Consider the following 17,092-nt stretch of genomic DNA (forward strand, 5'->3'; position numbering starts at 1 on the left):
AATCCAGCGGCATCTTTTGTCTTTCCCAGCGGAAGTCTGGTGCCCCTTCTCCCCTCCAAGAGCCGCTGTCAGGGCTGCTCACGCCCACGCTGTCCCCACGTGCGCCCGTCTCTCACATCCCGGTGATGTCCCTCCCTGCTCCTGTCCTCATTCCCAGGCTGCGCGGGTTCTTGTCCCTCTCGTGCGTTAGGCTAGAAAGGCCTGTTGTTGAGTGATAGCCCTGCCAGCGTCAAGGATGGGAGGGTGTGTGCTTATTTCCCCTGTTTTGACACGTACGTTTCCGTCTTGCATTCGTGGGCTGCTCTGGATGCGCAGCGGCCCTCAGAGTCCACACGACCTATCGAAATGCTGCACCCACTTGTAAGTTAGGAACTGTTCACACGTAGGATTGTGCTCAGGCTCAGGTTTTGAAGGTTGGGTGGTTAATGTGCGGGACTCCTTAGCCTTAGCTGAGGGAGCTTCTGGAAGGGGTGTGACTGGGAGGAGGTGCCGGCCTGGCAAACAGGAGGCATCGGTGGCTGTGCTTTTCAAAGCCGAAGGGAGTGATGGGAGGGAAATGGGATGTGACAGTGGAAAACAAATGCTGGTTTGAGAGCGTCGGGCAGTCAGCGCGGTTGACCAGACTAGAGGCCGGTCAGGGCAGGGCTTAGCGCCTCCCCCAGGTCGGTGGCCTCGGTGCCCCAGGAAGAACAGTTCTGGCTCCTCTGTGTTTAAAATTCAGAACACGAGCTAGTTCCCTTGATTCACACGTACGAAAATAGTCATGTTTTAATTTTATATTATTAGGCTTATTAATAAACTACAAATACACGTAGGGGAAAAAATGTAGTAGAACAAAAGAAAAGCCCGGGTGCGTGTGTGTCAGGTGGGAAGGATGGTGGCAGGTGCAGAGGGGAGGCGATGGGCAGACAGGGGCTGGTGGGGAAGGGAAGGTGGGTGTGGGGCGGAGACACCTAAACTTGGAGAGGCAAGGAGGCTTAAAGTTTATTTTGGAAATAAAATTATTTCCCAATAAAAGTTTGTATGTTTGTCTGTTTGTTAAGTGAGGCCCTGAGGTCCAGAGCCACAGGAGGAACTCAGAGGAGGACATAAGTCGGCGAGGCGGTCAGCATGCGCGTCGTGGCTCTGAGCGGGGCACAGTGGCCCTTCGGGATGCAGTACCCACTTTGTGTTTGCTTGTCGACCATGGGCTTGTTTTAGTAGCAAGGAATGGACACTTAACAAATTGGTGCTTTCATTGAAATTTTAAATTTATGTTTGCTCTTTAACCCTTTCCTACCGTTTTCAAGCTACGTGTACTGTGTGTTATAGGCCTCTTATCTCAGAAGGTGGCGCTCAGCCTACAGCGTCGTGGGCTGTGATGGGGAGATGAGAGCATGCGCGGCTTATGTCGGTTACCAACAGTGGGTACCAGAGGTTTTCCAGTTCAGCCTGTAGAATCTGTATACTCTGTGTGTGTGTGTGTGTGAGAGAGTGCATGAGTGCGTGCACGTGCGTGCGCACACCCATACATGCTGTGTATGCAGAGTAGATAGAACATGGCATTGTTTACCTTGTCTTTCTTAAGATAAGAAATAGCATTGCATTTGTTTTTTCGAATCCAGGTCCAAGGCCACCTTCGGCTAAATTAAGCCATGTTCCATGCATCCCAGAGACAACTTATAAATATCCTGATTTGCCTATAAATCGATGCAGGGAAGAGGTAAGATTATTCTTGTCACACTGTGATTTGCTGTTTGTGTAAACACCTGAGGCCCCGCCCTTTTTGTGTATAGTCTGACAGTACCCAGATGCCAGGCTCGGTGGCAGCAGAGGAGGCGGCTGCCATGGGAGGCGCCCTGTGTAACGGTGCCGGCACTGCTCGGCCTCCCCTGGGCTGCCTCCTGACATTCAGTCTGTCTGCTCGTCCCTCCGACATGGTGCGGGCACATGCCGGCTCGTTCCCACCGCCCCATGGAGCTTCTTAGTGAAAATGCACGGCCCAGTCTCTATGAAGCGAGCAATGCCCCTGGCCGCAGTCCCCCTCGCATCCCGTTGGGGCTGCTTTACACTTTCGCTTTGCGTGCACTTTTGCCTAGTGATCCGTTAGCTCCCTCAGTAATGTATCATTTTACGAACGATGCCGGGCCAGGTATAGCAGCGTTTGTGTGTATTTACGATGACTCGTTCAACCGTGTTTAATAGCACGTAACTACGTTGGAACCTTAGTAACTTTACTGGTGGAAGGGGTACTTACAGATAAAACAAAATGGTAAACATTCCAACTTTAATTTTTATTTTGCTTTCGATCGAATCACGTTGGTAGAGTAGATACACGTTAGTAATTTTCAGAGGCCAACATTGAAGTTCAGCTGTATTCCCTGAGTGCAGCAATCCCGGAAGAGATGGGAGCGTAAATGAATTTAGGGAGAGCAGGGCAGTGATGGGGAGGAATGGGATTGTGGATTCAAAAATGCTCCATGCAGACTGTAAGTGGGACGGTGGAAGTTGTTCAAAAATATGAGAGTTTCAGTTGATATTTTGAAACCGCTTGAGTGTAATAACAGCTGTGTTTTCTTGTTTCTCAGTAGAATTATTTGAAAACTTTAAAATAGTAGAAATTTAGACTTAGCAAGAGCCATATAGGAAGCCCAGTGTGATGTTTTCATTTTCGTGGATGAAGAAGGTGAGACCTCTTTTCCCTGGCATGACAGGTACTGTCACGGTCAGACTGGTTTGACATGTCACAGATGTGTAACCTTCTTCTGTCATTTGTGATGTTTAACTGGTTAGCTATTAACTGTAAAAGGTGACAGGAATCTAAATCTCGACGGTCTTTTCAAGGTAAAGCGGGCTCCTAGGTAACGCTTTTAGATCATCGGTAATTTTGCGGCGGTTTTGAAAGGTGTTTCTCTGTTTGATTCCAGGTGATATCGCTGGTAGAAAGCAACTCCGTGGTGATCATTCACGGCGCCACGGGCAGTGGGAAGAGCACGCAGCTCCCGCAGTACATCTTGGAGCATCACATCCAGCGCTCCAGCTACTGCAACATCGTGGTCACCCAGCCCCGGAAGATAGGGGCCAGCAGCATCGCCCGCTGGATCAGCCGGGAGCGCGCCTGGGCTTTGGGCGGCTTGGTGGGCTATCAGGTGAGGCCGGGCGTCCCTCTCCTCGTTCATTTGTGTTCTCTGTAAGTAGATGAGAGGATGTGTTTATTTTCTTCTGGACATTAAAATGAAACCAGTTGCTTATAGAGCAGAACTTAACATAATTTAAAAAATAGTTAAACTCTGAATTTCTTGCAAATAACTTTAATTTCTTTCCCAGTTTTTTAAAAAAAATTTTTCCCCCTCTTTAAGTTTTGTTGTTTTTTGTTTTAAGCTGAATTGGTTGCTAACACAACTTAAAGTTCATATAGAAATCTAGGTTTGGGTTTTTTCCCCCTTTTTAATCCACCCCCCCCCCCACACCCCCTTCCACCCCTGGAGGGTTTCTCCTTAAGAACTGGATCTCTGAAGGCAGGGCGTCTCCTCCCACATGCTGGCGGCGTGTTCCCGGGGCCTGGTGCACCTGGGGTATGGTCCATGACTCCTCCTTGGGCGCGAACCCAGGACCTTGTGCATATAAAGCAGATGGGCTAACCACTACACTATGGAGTCACCCCCTCTTTCCCAGTTTTGAATAGCAAAGAAATAAGAATTTTCAGACTCATAGCTTTTGTAACTTTAATCTCTCAATTATATTTTTGTATGTAGATGTTTTCATACATAATTGTCTCAGTGTTGGAGTGATAGGCAGTATGACTAAGCCAGACTTCCTCCCTCAATAAAAGAGAGAAAGTAACTTTAGTTTTAGCTTGGACCTTATATCTTTTGTGATATACACTAATTTTTTTGTTTGCTTTCATGCCTCCATGATAAAATAGACATAGCCTTTTTTGGTAGTTAAAGCAAGCCATTTAAACCTGAAATTTTTCTCCTTTCTCTCTTCCTTCCCCAATTCTAGGTGGGATTGGAGAAAATAGCGACGGAGGACACCAAGCTCGTGTACATGACAACTGGAGTCCTGCTGCAGAAGATCGTCAGTGCCAAGAGCCTGATGGAGTTCACGCACATCTTCATCGACGAAGTGAGTGCTCGCGTCCCACGGGGAAGGCCGAGCGGCTGCTGCCAGGGCCCTCTGCCCGCAACGGGGCAGCTGGCTCTCTGGGTCTCTGTCTGCTTGCTCTACTTAGAATGTTGACTTCCTGTGTTTATTCTTTGCCCCACAGCGCCTGTGGGGAGGCTGAAGACTACAGCCGAGTTCCTCCTCAGGGCAGGGTGGGCCCAGGACAGCCCCCGGCCGGGTTTGGCCCCTGGCTTCTAAGTTGTCATTGGCATGCAGTTTTGCCCATTGTCTGTGGTGGCTGCTGGGTTACAGCAGAGGGACGAGTAGTGGGGACAGAGACTGTGTGTCTTGCAGAGCTGTAGGTGTTGACTGCCTCTTATAGGAGGTCCGCTGGCCTGCTTCCACGTGTTGGCCACAGCAGGCGGCGAAGGAGCGCTAATCGTATGCAGCTGTTTTCAGGGCTTGACAGATACTTTCCATGTAGTCAAATGAGGACAATGGTATCTTTAAAAAATCAGTAAGTACAAGATAGTGACCTGTTCACTTTTCTTAAAAAAGCTCTCATGAAGCATGGCGAACTTCGTCTTTGTACCGGGCTTAGCGCTCTGGCCCTTTCAGTAGCGAGGGACTAGCAAGCTGACGTGGTTTGTGAGTCAGGAAGGGGTGTTTCGGGGTGGGGCCGTCTCAGACACCTGTCCCAGGAGCTCTGGGAACACCTCACGGCCAGCCCTTGGGTTTTAGCCTCCCCAGGAGCGACGCTTTGGGAAGCTTTGCTTCTTGAAGAAAGGCAGCCGCTGGCCAGAGAACAGGATTTGTGGACGGTCGCGTTGCGCCTGGGCCCCGTGCCTGCCTGGGGGCGCCCGTCTGCGTGTGCTCATCAGTGCCGTGGAGCGTCCCACAGTCAGGCAGAGGGACGCGCTGGCCATCCTGTCCCGTGACTTGGTGGTAGACGGCTGTGGGCTTCGGGAGAGTGGAGGGAGGGAAATGCCCTGGTGTCGTTCTCGGCAGATCAGCGTGGTGGATGGCACGGTTCGGAGGTCTCCCTTAGGACTTCTGGCAGGTGTGGCTCTCTTTAGAGTAGGCGGAGAAGAAGCCCAGAGGCGGTGGCGGTGTGCCCACCGCACGCTCGCAGTACCTGTCGGTCGTGGAGCCTCCCCTGCGAGGTGCTTGGGGCTCAGCCGCCCATGCCCCGTACGTCCCGTCTAGCACGCACACACACGTGACGAGGACACCACGCCCTCACCGCGCTGCTGACACGCGCTACCTGCAGCTGTGCCATCACGTCGAACAGAAGCGGAGTGTTCTCTGCAAGAGCTCGCCCTCCCAGGACGGGAGGTGGCAGGGATCTGTCTGGTCACCCTGTGACGGCAGCACCCTGCTCTGCTACTGTATCCCCGGCCCCAATAGTCATTTGCTTAAGGAACGAATGGATTGGACGTAGTACTGGGGGCGCAGACTCTGCTGAAGTGTGTACGTCCATGTGCTACGGGGACGGGCCACTGGCAGGGAGGGGGCTGTGGGGTCCTCAGAGGGCGGGAGGGGGAGGCAGGGCCCGTGGGGTCAGAGCTCTGGGGTGGGGGGTCCTGTGTTCTCAGCACTGACCGGAGGTCACTCTGGAGCTTTCACCACTGAGAGTCCTTCTTTCTTGAGTAGGAGACAGGTTGTGTGTGCGCGTGGAGTGTTTTGGAGCCTGGCGTTAGGACGAAATAAGAATTAGACTACAGTGGCCCGTTAGGGTCGCCAGCCGTTACCGTGAACGTTAGATACTTCCATGGCTGGCTCGCCCTTGTCTTTCCTCCACCCTCCTTTCCCACCCTTCCGCTTCGGTGGGAGGCGGGGGACATGGGAAGGCCTGACTGTCCAGGGCACGACCAGGGGAGAGACGACCTCCTTTCAAGCTCAGTAGCTCCTCTCCATTTCAGCGGAGAAATGGCTCAGGATAGAACCTTACCATCTCCTTGTGTGCTGAGGTATCTTGACTAAGGGACAGAAAGGTAGCACCATGTCCTGGCCCTTTACTGCAAGCTGGCTCTGGGTGAGGGCAGGCCAGGGTGGCCGAGCTGGCTGTAGATCCTTAGATAGCTCGGCCTGGTGGTCTCTATCTGAGGAGGGCCATGAATGAGCGCCTGAATTCTCCAGGCTGAGCTAGTTCTCCACGGCCAACCCTTCCCACCCTTGGGAACTGCAGGCCAGTGTGTCAAGGGACATGTCCAGCCAGGCAGGACACAGCGCTGCCTGGGCACAGCTTCTGCTCTGTCCTTACTCGCTAAAGCAACAGTGTGACTTGGGACCGTGCGGAGGTGTGTGGTACGCAAGGGGTGGCCTAGGGAGGTTGGTCAGTGGTTCTTAGTGCTGGGGACATGTGGTTTGTGGGTCTGTGTTCTTTGCTTCCTCTTGGCCAGGAGTGACATCAGGAATAGTAGCAGCCCCTCAAGGAGCCGTGTTGAGCAGAAAGCGCTGACTCACCTGCAGGCTCTGGGGTGCGCCACTAACCGCTTCCGTTCGTCCGTCTGTTCAGCGATGGTGTGCCTTGCTCGATGCCATGTGGGGCGCCCGATCCTTATTTTTTGTAGGTACACGAGAGAACTGAAGAAATGGATTTCCTGCTGTTGGTTGTCCGCAAACTTTTAAGAACAAATTCACGTTTTGTGAAGGTAAATTTGATTTTATAAATAACATACTTAGGATTAAGGCTTATTAATTAGTTTTGTGTATTCTTATTTTAACAGAAACAGTGACTTAAATTTCACTGTCATGTGCAGTACTCCAGATCTTGCTGGCAGGCCAGCTCAAGGGCACTGTCCTAGGAACAGAGTGGGATGTGCTTTGGTTACTATGCTGCGAGAGTCTAAGTTTTCCAGGCTGCAGAATATGGCCTTATAATCGTTGACTGTAATGAAACGCTGGGCATTAGAGCACTGCTTTCGGTTGAATGAGCGCTCCGATTTAGAGCTGCGAATAGATCTATAATCTCTGTTTTGAAAATAGCGCCAAAGCACGTTGAAGTTTCAGAACAGTTAGACACGCTGCGGGTTTCGAGACTTCATGGGGAGCTAACTGAGATTCCGGGGGTGGGGGACGGTAAGCATCGTTCACATCTTACCTGCCCTGACGGAAGGGCGGGCACAGCGAGGCTTTGTCGCGGGCATGCTGTGGGTCCTGGGGCGGCCTGCTGCGCTCCCTGGAGGTCTTTGGGCGGCAGCTTCACAACGTCACTACATCACCGTCACCGACGGCTGCAGGACTCGCTGTTAATGGGAAGCAGCTGCTTTCTCAGTCACGAAGTTTCCGTCCTGTCTCCCAAGTGTTCCATCTAGTTCATCCTTTAGGGAAACTCCCCCCACCCTCCCCAAGATGGGACGGATCAGCCTCAGGTTTCATATTCTCAGCTGGTGGGACAAACAAGTGGAACCTGCCATTGGCAATGTGTTGTCTTATTGCTCGAGATGATTGTAAAATGATGAGAATTTGGCTACTACACTTCTCTGTGGAATTTTAACTTAAAGATGACATAAAGATTGTTCAGTCAGAGCTTTTCTTGACTGTCATTTTACGACTTGTCATTTTTGCTTTAAGACAATGACTCCATTACATGTTTTCTTAGTTTTCAGTAGTCAAGAAAGTTAAGAGTGCAGTGGATTTTTAAAAAATTATCCACTGCTGAAGAAAAGGTGGTCAGGAATTTGCACCTACTGTCTAAGTAGCAAAGTGGCTTATCAGTTTCAACATTCTCATGATTTATTTAAAAATATATGAAGCAGAATGTTTTCTAAATCTAGAATCTTATGAGGTATATGTAGTTGGACCAAGAAATTGAAAGTCAAGTTCTAGATGGTTTTGTAGTAAGTTTTTTGAAACTCGAAAATTCCTTTCCCATTACTTTTTAAAAAAAGAGCGCTGTCGTCAGAGGCCGAGGTGCAGAAGCCACATGGGCCTCAAGTCTCCCCTCCCGCTCCCCACTCGGACCTGTAGAGGTCCCTGGCTCTGTGCCATGCCCCAGGCCCCTGGCCCTGCTGTCGCTGCTGGCCATGTCACCAGACCCAACCCAAGGGCAAGCTGGACAGACGGGTATCTTGGGCAGGCTGCAGACTTGCCTTGGCAGGTGGAGGAGAGGCGAGGGCCACCTGGGTGAGGGAGGGAGGGCACACGAGGGGAGGCTGCTGTAAAGCCCACGGCGCCTTGAGCCTTACAGGTTGGGCCTCACGTTTGCATCACTTACTGTCGGGATGTGTCTCTTGGGGTCTCTCTACACTGCAGGTGGCTTCTCAGAGCCTCCTTTCCAGCCTTAGGCATGACATCTCAGAGTGCATTCTGGTCGCTATGGTTTTACCATTTGCATCGACATTCAGAGAGAATATAGATACGTTGTCTACCCGGTAGCTGTACCGATAATGTGTACATTTTACTTTCTGCTGAGACCGGCACTGCAGAAGTCCTCGTTGCCAGATGCACGGGGCGGTCGGTAGCCATCGGATAACTGTGTCACCCCTGCTTAGCGTTTTGGAGACTGGCGAGTGACGCCGCTCCTTCGCGATGCCGTCACCTCCTCCGGGACATGTCTGATGTGCCGAGGACGCAGCTTCTGGCATTCTTGGCTATGTTGCTTCGGGATATTGTCCCACGTTTGCTTTTTGGCAAAACCGAAACGTGCAGTCAGGCGGGCCCTGCTGGTCCCGGCAGCCCCCGGGCTCTGGGCTGAGGCCCGCGGTTCTCCGGCCCCCGCCTCCCCCGGTGCACGCATCCGGCACGCACGCAGAGGTGCAGCAGCCGTGCGGGCGAAGCTTTCGTTCATGGGAATGGTTGTAGCTTTGCGGGGAGTACGCAGTTTCTCACTTGATAGAATCGAAGAGAAATAGTAAAAGTTCGTATCTCTGAGCATTCTTTCAACTGTAGTCGTTTGTTTCACACTAGAGATTAAATCAGTGTCCTGTGAAAAGTCCCAAGAGAGTTAGCAAAGCAGAGCCCAGTCCTGGGATTTAAAAAGTGCCCCATCCAGTTAGTCATTAGCGTTTGTTTATTTCTGTGGCCTCTCACTCCTAGGTAGTCCTGATGTCAGCCACCATCAACTGTAAAGAGTTCGCAGATTACTTTGCCGTTCCCGTCCAGAACAAGATGAAGCCCGCACACATTTTCGAGGTGGAGGGGCAGCCACACTCCATTGAAGAATGCTACCTCGGTGACCTGGAGCACATTCACCACGGCCGGGTAGGTGGGGCGCCCTGCGTCCCTGAGGGAGGACGGGACCACGCACGTCTGCGCTTGGTCCGACCTGCGCTCTGCAGCTGCTGGCGAAGGCTCTTGGAAGTGGTAGTGGAGCCTGGAGATGGCCGGAAGTGGAACTGGGAGGGAGTGGGGTTCGGGATGGGGGCGGGGGCCCCTGCTTTATTGTCTTGAACTGTGGGCCTGATGAGCTCGCATTCTGTGGGTCCCTGTGAAAGGGACCCGAGCTGGCTTTCGGCTTCGTTGATGTAGAAAAATAAAACGTTAGATTTTGTTCAGCTACAAAATCACAAATTCAGTGGAGGGTGGGATGTCATTTACTTTGCTAAAACTGAAATTTTCTACTATAAGTCATATTGCTCCGAACTGAAGGAGGATCATGTTGTGGTGACAGTTAAGAACTGTGATGACAACCTGTTCTTAGGACAGTCGCAGTCGATGTAAAAGTGTTTTCGGATGGGGGATACGTTACAGGATTTGAAGCGCAGAGAGAGTAAGCAGGTGTACGGTGGCTTCTCTCTGCCGTCCTGTCTGCCCAGCCCCGCCCCAGCAGGAGGGAGCGCTGCTGTTGTTTCTGATGGGTTCTCCCGCAGGCTTTTGTGTCTGTACAGGCACATGCGAAGGTGGCGTTTCTCTTTTTCACAGAAACGGTAGCGTTCTCTGCACACCTGGTTTTTCCCATGTGTCTTCTCACATCTCTCCGCATCAGTGTCCAGTTTCTTCATTCCCTTTTAAAGCCACCTTCCCCCGCTGGTGTGGAGATACCATTCCTTACCGAATCTCCAGCAGTCCCAGTCTTTTCTTATTAAAAATCGTGCTGCAGAGAACAACTTTGCACACATGGAAGTATATGTTACAGGCCAGGCCACCTCAGCCACAGGGTGGCTGACGCTGTGTGGGTGGGGGCTGTCCTGTCCTGGGGGGGGGTGAAGTTAGCGCCACCTGGCCTCCACCCACTGGGTGCCCTTTGTGACAGCCGGAGATGTTTTAGACGTCCCTGGGGAGTGGGATGCCCTGCAGACGATATTTTTAGTTGAGGTGTAGGTACAGTGAGTGACATGCAGAGGAGAGCCACCGCCCAGCCCCGCACCTCCGGCACCCCATCACGATGTTCCGCCTTCTCGGGTTTCAGCTTTCTCCTCACCTCCTGGAGGAGCCCGTGATAACGAAGGACATCTACGAAGTTGCCGTCTCCCTGATCCAGATGTTCGATGACTTAGACATGAAAGAGAGTGGGTAAGAGGCATTTTTAATTAGGTTATTTGTTTTCTAATGGTTGAGTTTGAAGAGTTCTTACATTTTTTGGATATCAGTCTTTTATTTATGTGTCCTTTGCAAATGTTTTCTCTCAGTCTGAGGCTTGTCTTCTCATTCTCTTGAGACTCATGGATTTTGATTCATTTAAAGTGTCAAAGTTAATTATGGTCAGATTTCTTTCTTGATGATCAGTTGTCCGAACGTTGGCCAGTGGGAACCATTTGATCTGGCTCCTGTGTTGTGTGGCACATGGCATTTACTTGTTTTCTGTCACAGGATGCCCCAGGCTAATCACCTTGTCCTTCCTCTGCAGTAGGTCAGGAAGCACCCGTGTCCCCTGGGAACTGGGCCCTTGCAGTGAGGGGCATTGTAGAGGTCACGTCTGGGATCACTGCTCCTAAGTCTTTGTAGTGGGTAGAGCTGGAAATATGCTTTTAAAATATTACAGATTCATGTTGATATTTCAGCCTAGACTTAACAATGTTTTTACCTTAAATTTTCACTTTTATTTTTAGTTCTTTTTCTTAAACCCTGAAACTTTTGGTTGCTAAGGACATTATTTACTTGTTTTCCTCTGTAATGTGATAATAAAACAGCTTCAAAAGTATAGCACTGATATTCCTTCTAAAACTAAGCCTCCTGGGTGACATACGGGACTTCCTCAACGTTCCTGAGTCGGTGTTGACCTTCGCTGTAACTCCCTCCCGCCTGCTCCTTCGGTTTGCTTCGTTATTGTTTTCTGTCTTTATAAGTTCAATAGTTAATCCTTTTATTTTCCTCCTTTCATTTTGTTGATATAAATATTGAATCAGTGATTTTTTAAATCTGGTCACTTCTGTGATTGTGTCCCCTGTATTCTGGTGTGTAGCGTTTTTGAGACAGTCTAAAGTTTGTCATATACTCCTTTTTATGACTGAGCCCTGCGCCATTATGTGGCTGGACCCCGTCTTGTCATCTCCTTTGAGGCGGAGATTTGGGTCGTTCCTCCTTTGGCCGTCGTGAGAATGCTGCTGTGAGCTCTGTGTATACATTTCTGCGCAGACGTGTCTCTTCATTTGTCTCGGGTGCCTGCCCAGGAGTGGCATTTCTGGGTCACACAGTACCTGTGTAAGCGTTTGAGGGCCTGCCAGGTTGTTTTCCAGAGCAGCTGCGTCACCTGACATCCCACCAACAGCTTCTGAGGCTTCTGCTTTCTCCGGCACTGGTGGGCATCTGGCTTCCTGCTTCTGGCCGTCCTCGAGGGTGTGAAGTAGTAGCACATTTCAGTTTTGATTTGCTTCTCCCTGATGACTAATGAGGTTGAGCATCTTTTCATGTGCTTGTTGGACATTTGTGTATCCTCGTTAGTAGACATATGCTTTATATTTATTTATACTTGGAGACAGAAATCCTGTGTCCATTTTTGACTGTTTTTCTTCTTATGAATTGTTAGAGTTCTTTATATGTTCTAAATACAAGCCTCTTATTAGAGATTTGATTTGCAAATATTTTCTTCCATTCTGTGGGTTGTCTTTTTATTTTCTTGATGGTGTTCTTTGAAGCACAAAAGTTTTTCATCTCGAAGTTCAGTTTGTCTGTTTCTTATTTTGTTGCTCTGGCTTTTTGGTGTCATAGCTAAGAATCCATTGCCAAAAGAGGGTCATGAAGATTTTCTCTGTTTTTTTTCCTAAGTGTTTTATAGCTTTGGCTCTTTCATTTAGAGCTTGGATCCATACTGAACTACTATTGGTGTGTGTGTGAGGCGAGGGTCCGTCTTCATTCTTTAATGTGTGCTGTTCAGTTGTCCCAGTACTGTTGATCGAAAGGCTCTTCTGTCCTCATGGACAGCGCTGATACCCTTGTTGAAAATTAGTTGACATATATGTGCGGGTTTATTTCTGGACTCTTCATTCTTTCCATTGGGCTGTATGCGTGTCCTTGTGGCAGGGTGCCACAGTGTCTTGAGTACCATCGCTTTGAAGTAATTTTGAAATTAGAAGTGTGAGTCGCCCCGACTTTATCCTTTTTCAGGATTGTTTTGGTTATTCTGAGTCTCTCACAGTGCGATGTGAATTTTGAAATCGGCTTGTTAATTTCTACAAAGAAGCCAGCTAGGACTCTGAAAGGCTTTGTGTTGAGTTTGAAGATCAGTTTGGAAAGTATTGCCATCTTAACAATATTAAACCTTCCAGTCCATTAAAATGGAATGTTTTTCTGTTTCTTTAGATTTTCTTTAATTTTTTTCAACAATGCAGTAGTTTTTAGTGTGTAAGTCCTGCAGTTGTCTTGTTAAATTTGTTCCTTTGGTGTTCTCTTTGATGCTATCGTGAATAAATGATTGATTTCACATTCAGATTGTCCACGGCAAGCGTACAGAAACAGCGGTTTGTTTTTGAGTGCTGGTTCTGCGTCCTGCAGCCCTGCCGAGCTCGCTCACTAGCTCCAGGAGGACTCCTAAGGTTTTCCACTTGCAGAGTTGAGTCATCTAGGAACAGAGACAGTTTTATGTCTTTCTTTCCAATCCAAATGCTTGCGTTTCTTGTTCTTGCCCGAGTGCCCCGGAACCTCGGGTACAATGCCGAGTTGGGGCGGTGAGATGGACAGCCAGTTCTGCCAGTTAGTGTGATGTTCCCTGGGGGCTTTTCCTAGATGACCTTTTTCAATTTGAGGAAGTTCACTTCTGCTCCTAATTTGTTGAGTGTTTTGTTATGAAGAGTGTTAGGATTTGTTAGATGCCTTTTCTGTGTCTGTTGAGATAATCGTGATTTCCTTCCTAACAATGTGCTGTGTACGGTGCTTGGTTTTTAGGTGTTGGATCCACTCTGCACCCGGGATAAATCCCACCTGGTCACGTGTCCAGCTCTTTGTCTCTGTTGCCAGATTTGGTTTGCGAGTGTTCTGTTGAGGATTTTTACGTTCACATTCCTAAGCGGTATTGATTGGTCTGTAGTTTTCTTGTGCTGTCTTTGGTTTTGGTGTCAGGGTAATAATGCTGGCCTCGTAGAACGAGGCGGGAAATGGTCTGGTTTTTGGCAGAGTGTGTGAAGAATTGATGTTCCTCAAATGTTTGGTGGATTTTAGTTAGGAAGCCATTGATGTCTGGGCTTTTCTCTGGGGCGGGGGGAGTTTAAGATGACCAAGTCAGTCTCTTGTCACAGGGCTATTCAGATTGTTGTCTTTTTCTTAGGTCAGTTTCGGGAGTTTATATCGCTTTAGGAAAATGCCGGTTTCAGAGAAGCTGTCTAATCCGTTGCATACAGTTGTTCACGGAGTTCCTTTATTACCCTGTTTTCCCCTGAAGTCAGTGGTAGTGTCCCCTCTCTCGTTTCTGATTCTAGTAATTGAGTCTTCTCCCTCTTTCTTCTCCTGGTGGCTCTGGCTAAGGACTTGTCAGTTCTGTTGCGCTTTTCTGAGGGCCGGGTGTCGGCAGGAGGGGTCGCCCAGCTGTACGGGTGGCTCGGGGTTCCGTTCTCGCCACGTGAGCACTGCCGGGGTGGGGTGAGCGGATGAGACCTCGCTCTGTGAAGTGCTTTCTAGTAATATTTTGGACTCTGGAGATTTTAAATTTTGCTTGTCGTTATTTTAAACATTTTGTATTTTGAGGTTCTGGATTATAGTAACTAAATTTCAAGGAAAATGTTTACCGATAGTGAGTTTTGTAAGAGATCATGGGAGTCTAGAGGCTTGTGGTCCCCAAAAGGGTGTGGGGCTCTGGACAGTGGCTCATCCTTGGGACTCCGCGTTTTCTCCTGTAAGAGAGAGAGCGTTACACTGCGTGATGTAAGAGCCTTTCGGGACCAAAATGCAGATCAGGGTTCTGGAAGAACAGCGGCCGTCTCAGGCTGGATTAATATTTGTCATGTCCCATTTTAACAGGAACAAGAACTGGTCGGGCGCCCAGTTTGTGTCGGAGCGGAGCAGCGTGCTGGTGTTTCTGCCAGGTGAGTGTCGCCCTCCATGACTTGGAATCGTGATGCCCCGGATGCAAGCCAGGTGTGCGTGTAGCACACGTGATGCAAAACGGTGCTGGCCATTGTATGGGTTTATTGTTTTAGACCCTGAGAACACGAACGAGTGTGATTGTCAGTTCGACTTCTCACTGTGATCTTCGCATCGCTTAAGAGAGTGATAATGAAGAGTTTAATTTTTTGAAGGCAGTGTCTTACTCCCTTCAAAATTTTCAGTAAAATACTTGACTTTGTTAAATTTGGTTTGTTACATGTTTATGTTTATAAATGTGAAGTGATTGTCACCAGTCTGTGTTTAAGGCTTACTTACTGACATTTAAGTGTCATTAAGTCATAGCGTTGCTGTCCTCATACCATGAGAATCATCAGGTAGTCCTGGAGTTTCCTTCTAACTATTTGAGAAAAGGAGCGTTTAAAATACCTGAAAAGATTAATTTACGTGAAATTGTACGTTTTCAAAATGACGTCTTTGATGATTTTAAATGAAGTAGAATAGCTTGGTGAAACACGGCCGCAGTTGGGGTCGTCATTGAAGGTGATACATAGCGCGTGTGCGCGTGTGCGCGTGTGCGCCCGTGCTGGTGGAGACCGGGAGGCATGGATGACGGTTCCTCATCTAGCTTTGGAAAATAACCCATAGGTTTAACACTTGGATCACGTTTTGCTTTGGTTGCTGTGGATTTTGTATCAAGGAAGCACCATTAGCTGTCAGTGGGGTCGAGTTGCATTCGCCCCAATAAATGTTTATCAAAAACTTCTTTGTGCACAATGCTGCATTAAGGGAGAAAATGACCAAAGCAGAGCTAAAGAGCCCTCACATGAGATACTTTTCAAGTGCTAAACATCGCCAGGTTCAAATATTTATAAATGACATTTTACAGTTTCATTTGTTGTCTTTCTGTCAACGTGTTTATGATATATTATTTCACTAATTGATCATTTATGAAGAGTTCTATATGAGTTTCCTAGAGCTGCTGTAACAAAGCGCTACAAACCGGAAGGCTTAAAACAACAAATATATTCATTCACAGTCTGGAGGCTGCAAGTTCAAAATCAAGGTTTCACTAGGACTGCGCTCCCTCTGAGGCTCTGGGCAGAATCCTTCCTTGCCGATTCCAGCTTCTGGTGGCCGTCAGTCCTTGGGCTCCCTGGCTCGTGGCCGCATCGGTCCGTCTCTGCCCGCTTCTCATTGCATGGTGCTGCCCCCATGTTTGTCCATCTCGCTCCCCTTCTGTCAAGGACAAGGTCCCGCTGGACGCAGGGCTCCTTCCACTGCAGCATGACCGCAGCCTAACTGAATGTGGCTGCGGTGCTGCTTTTGGCACACGGAGGACGCTGACTGCGTTTAGGGTTTCAGCACCTTTTGGGGGTGACAGTTTAGCCCGAAACAGGTTCAGATATCGATGATTCAGGATGAGGCAAAAGCATGTGTAAGCTTCATTTATCGCTAAGCATTGTTTAGACCTAATGAGAGTATTTAGCATATCTTTGCGACCAAGAGTTTTTTAATATTACTTTTTGGTTGTAAAATTTTGCATGAGCATCATAGGAAATTTGGAAAATCAGTGGGAAAAGAAAAGAAATGTAAAATTATTCGTCTGAGCCACATTCGCAGGCCGTTGCTGTTGGGGAAAGAAGACCCTGCGGGGGTCTAGGTTTTCACACCTTTTTGGGTTACCGTTAGTCTCTGTCGTTGGACGTGTTCACTCGCGGTTCTGATAAACTTAGGTGAAGAGGATAAAAACGTTGTGAAATGAGTTAGTGGAGCTTTCCTTGAAAAGGATGTCATCTTAATTCAAAAGTTGGTTTTTAGCAATAAATACAAATCTTTTTCTCCCCACCCGTCTTCTTCTCTTCCCTAGGTCTGGCTGAAATAAACTGTATGCACGAACTCCTCACAAACATGGTTCACAAAAGGTGTGTTTAAGTGACACTGCTGGGCTTTCACTTAGAGCCACTGCACTGTCTCGGCCTTAAGTCACTCCGGTGACCTCGGTGCCTAGTTCTTCCTTCAGTAAGTTCACGCGTGTATCTGTCCCTCACGGGCGTTCTGTTCCACCGATTGTCTCAGACTGCAGGTGTACCCGCTGCACTCGAGTGTGACTCTGGAGGAGCAGAGCAGCGTGCTGCTGAGCCCGGTGCCTGGGTACAGAAAGGTAGGTGGGCCAGGCCGTCCCGCCGCGCTTGCTGCCTCCGCGAGGCCTGCGCCTGGCTCCCTGTGCTTCTGGCTTTCCACAGGCTGCTGAGTGATTCACCAGGGAGGGGCAGTGACATTGTGTTGGGGTGTAGGGGTCAAGAGGGCACATGTGGAATTGGACAGATGACTTGCGTCTCTGTCACCTGTGTTTGTGTGACTTTGACCAAATCACTTCTCTAAGACAGTTCCCTCATTTGAAAGTTGAGCCGATAACATTTACCTTGCAGAGCTCTGAGGAAGGTTAATTATAACAATCCATGTCTGCCCTTTGGTCGCGGTGGCACGTGGTGGCACTGCAGTGCGGGACGCGGGGTCGGTGTCCGGCGGGGGTGATAGTACTGGTAACGGTAGCTGCTGTTTACTGAGCACTGGGTTCAGGCGGGAT

The 17,092-nt window shown here is 49.1% G+C and overlaps 1 protein-coding gene across 1 annotated transcript in view; it reads left to right on the forward strand.

Moving 5' to 3' along the window:
* TDRD9 (tudor domain containing 9) overlaps positions 1–17,092 on the forward strand; it is a 64,557-nt gene that overhangs the window by 6,510 nt on the left and 40,955 nt on the right. Inside the window, exons 4-12 of the mRNA XM_015599606.2 lie at positions 1,605–1,702; positions 2,907–3,128; positions 3,985–4,107; positions 6,660–6,740; positions 9,127–9,291; positions 10,439–10,542; positions 14,419–14,483; positions 16,373–16,427; positions 16,582–16,666. Coding sequence (XP_015455092.1) covers positions 1,605–1,702; positions 2,907–3,128; positions 3,985–4,107; positions 6,660–6,740; positions 9,127–9,291; positions 10,439–10,542; positions 14,419–14,483; positions 16,373–16,427; positions 16,582–16,666 — 998 coding nt within the window. The remainder of the gene's footprint in view (positions 1–1,604; positions 1,703–2,906; positions 3,129–3,984; positions 4,108–6,659; positions 6,741–9,126; positions 9,292–10,438; positions 10,543–14,418; positions 14,484–16,372; positions 16,428–16,581; positions 16,667–17,092) is intronic.

The sequence above is a fragment of the Pteropus alecto genome, unplaced genomic scaffold, assembly GCF_000325575.1.
Source record: "Pteropus alecto unplaced genomic scaffold, ASM32557v1 scaffold8, whole genome shotgun sequence".
Lineage (NCBI taxonomy): Eukaryota > Metazoa > Chordata > Mammalia > Chiroptera > Pteropodidae > Pteropus > Pteropus alecto.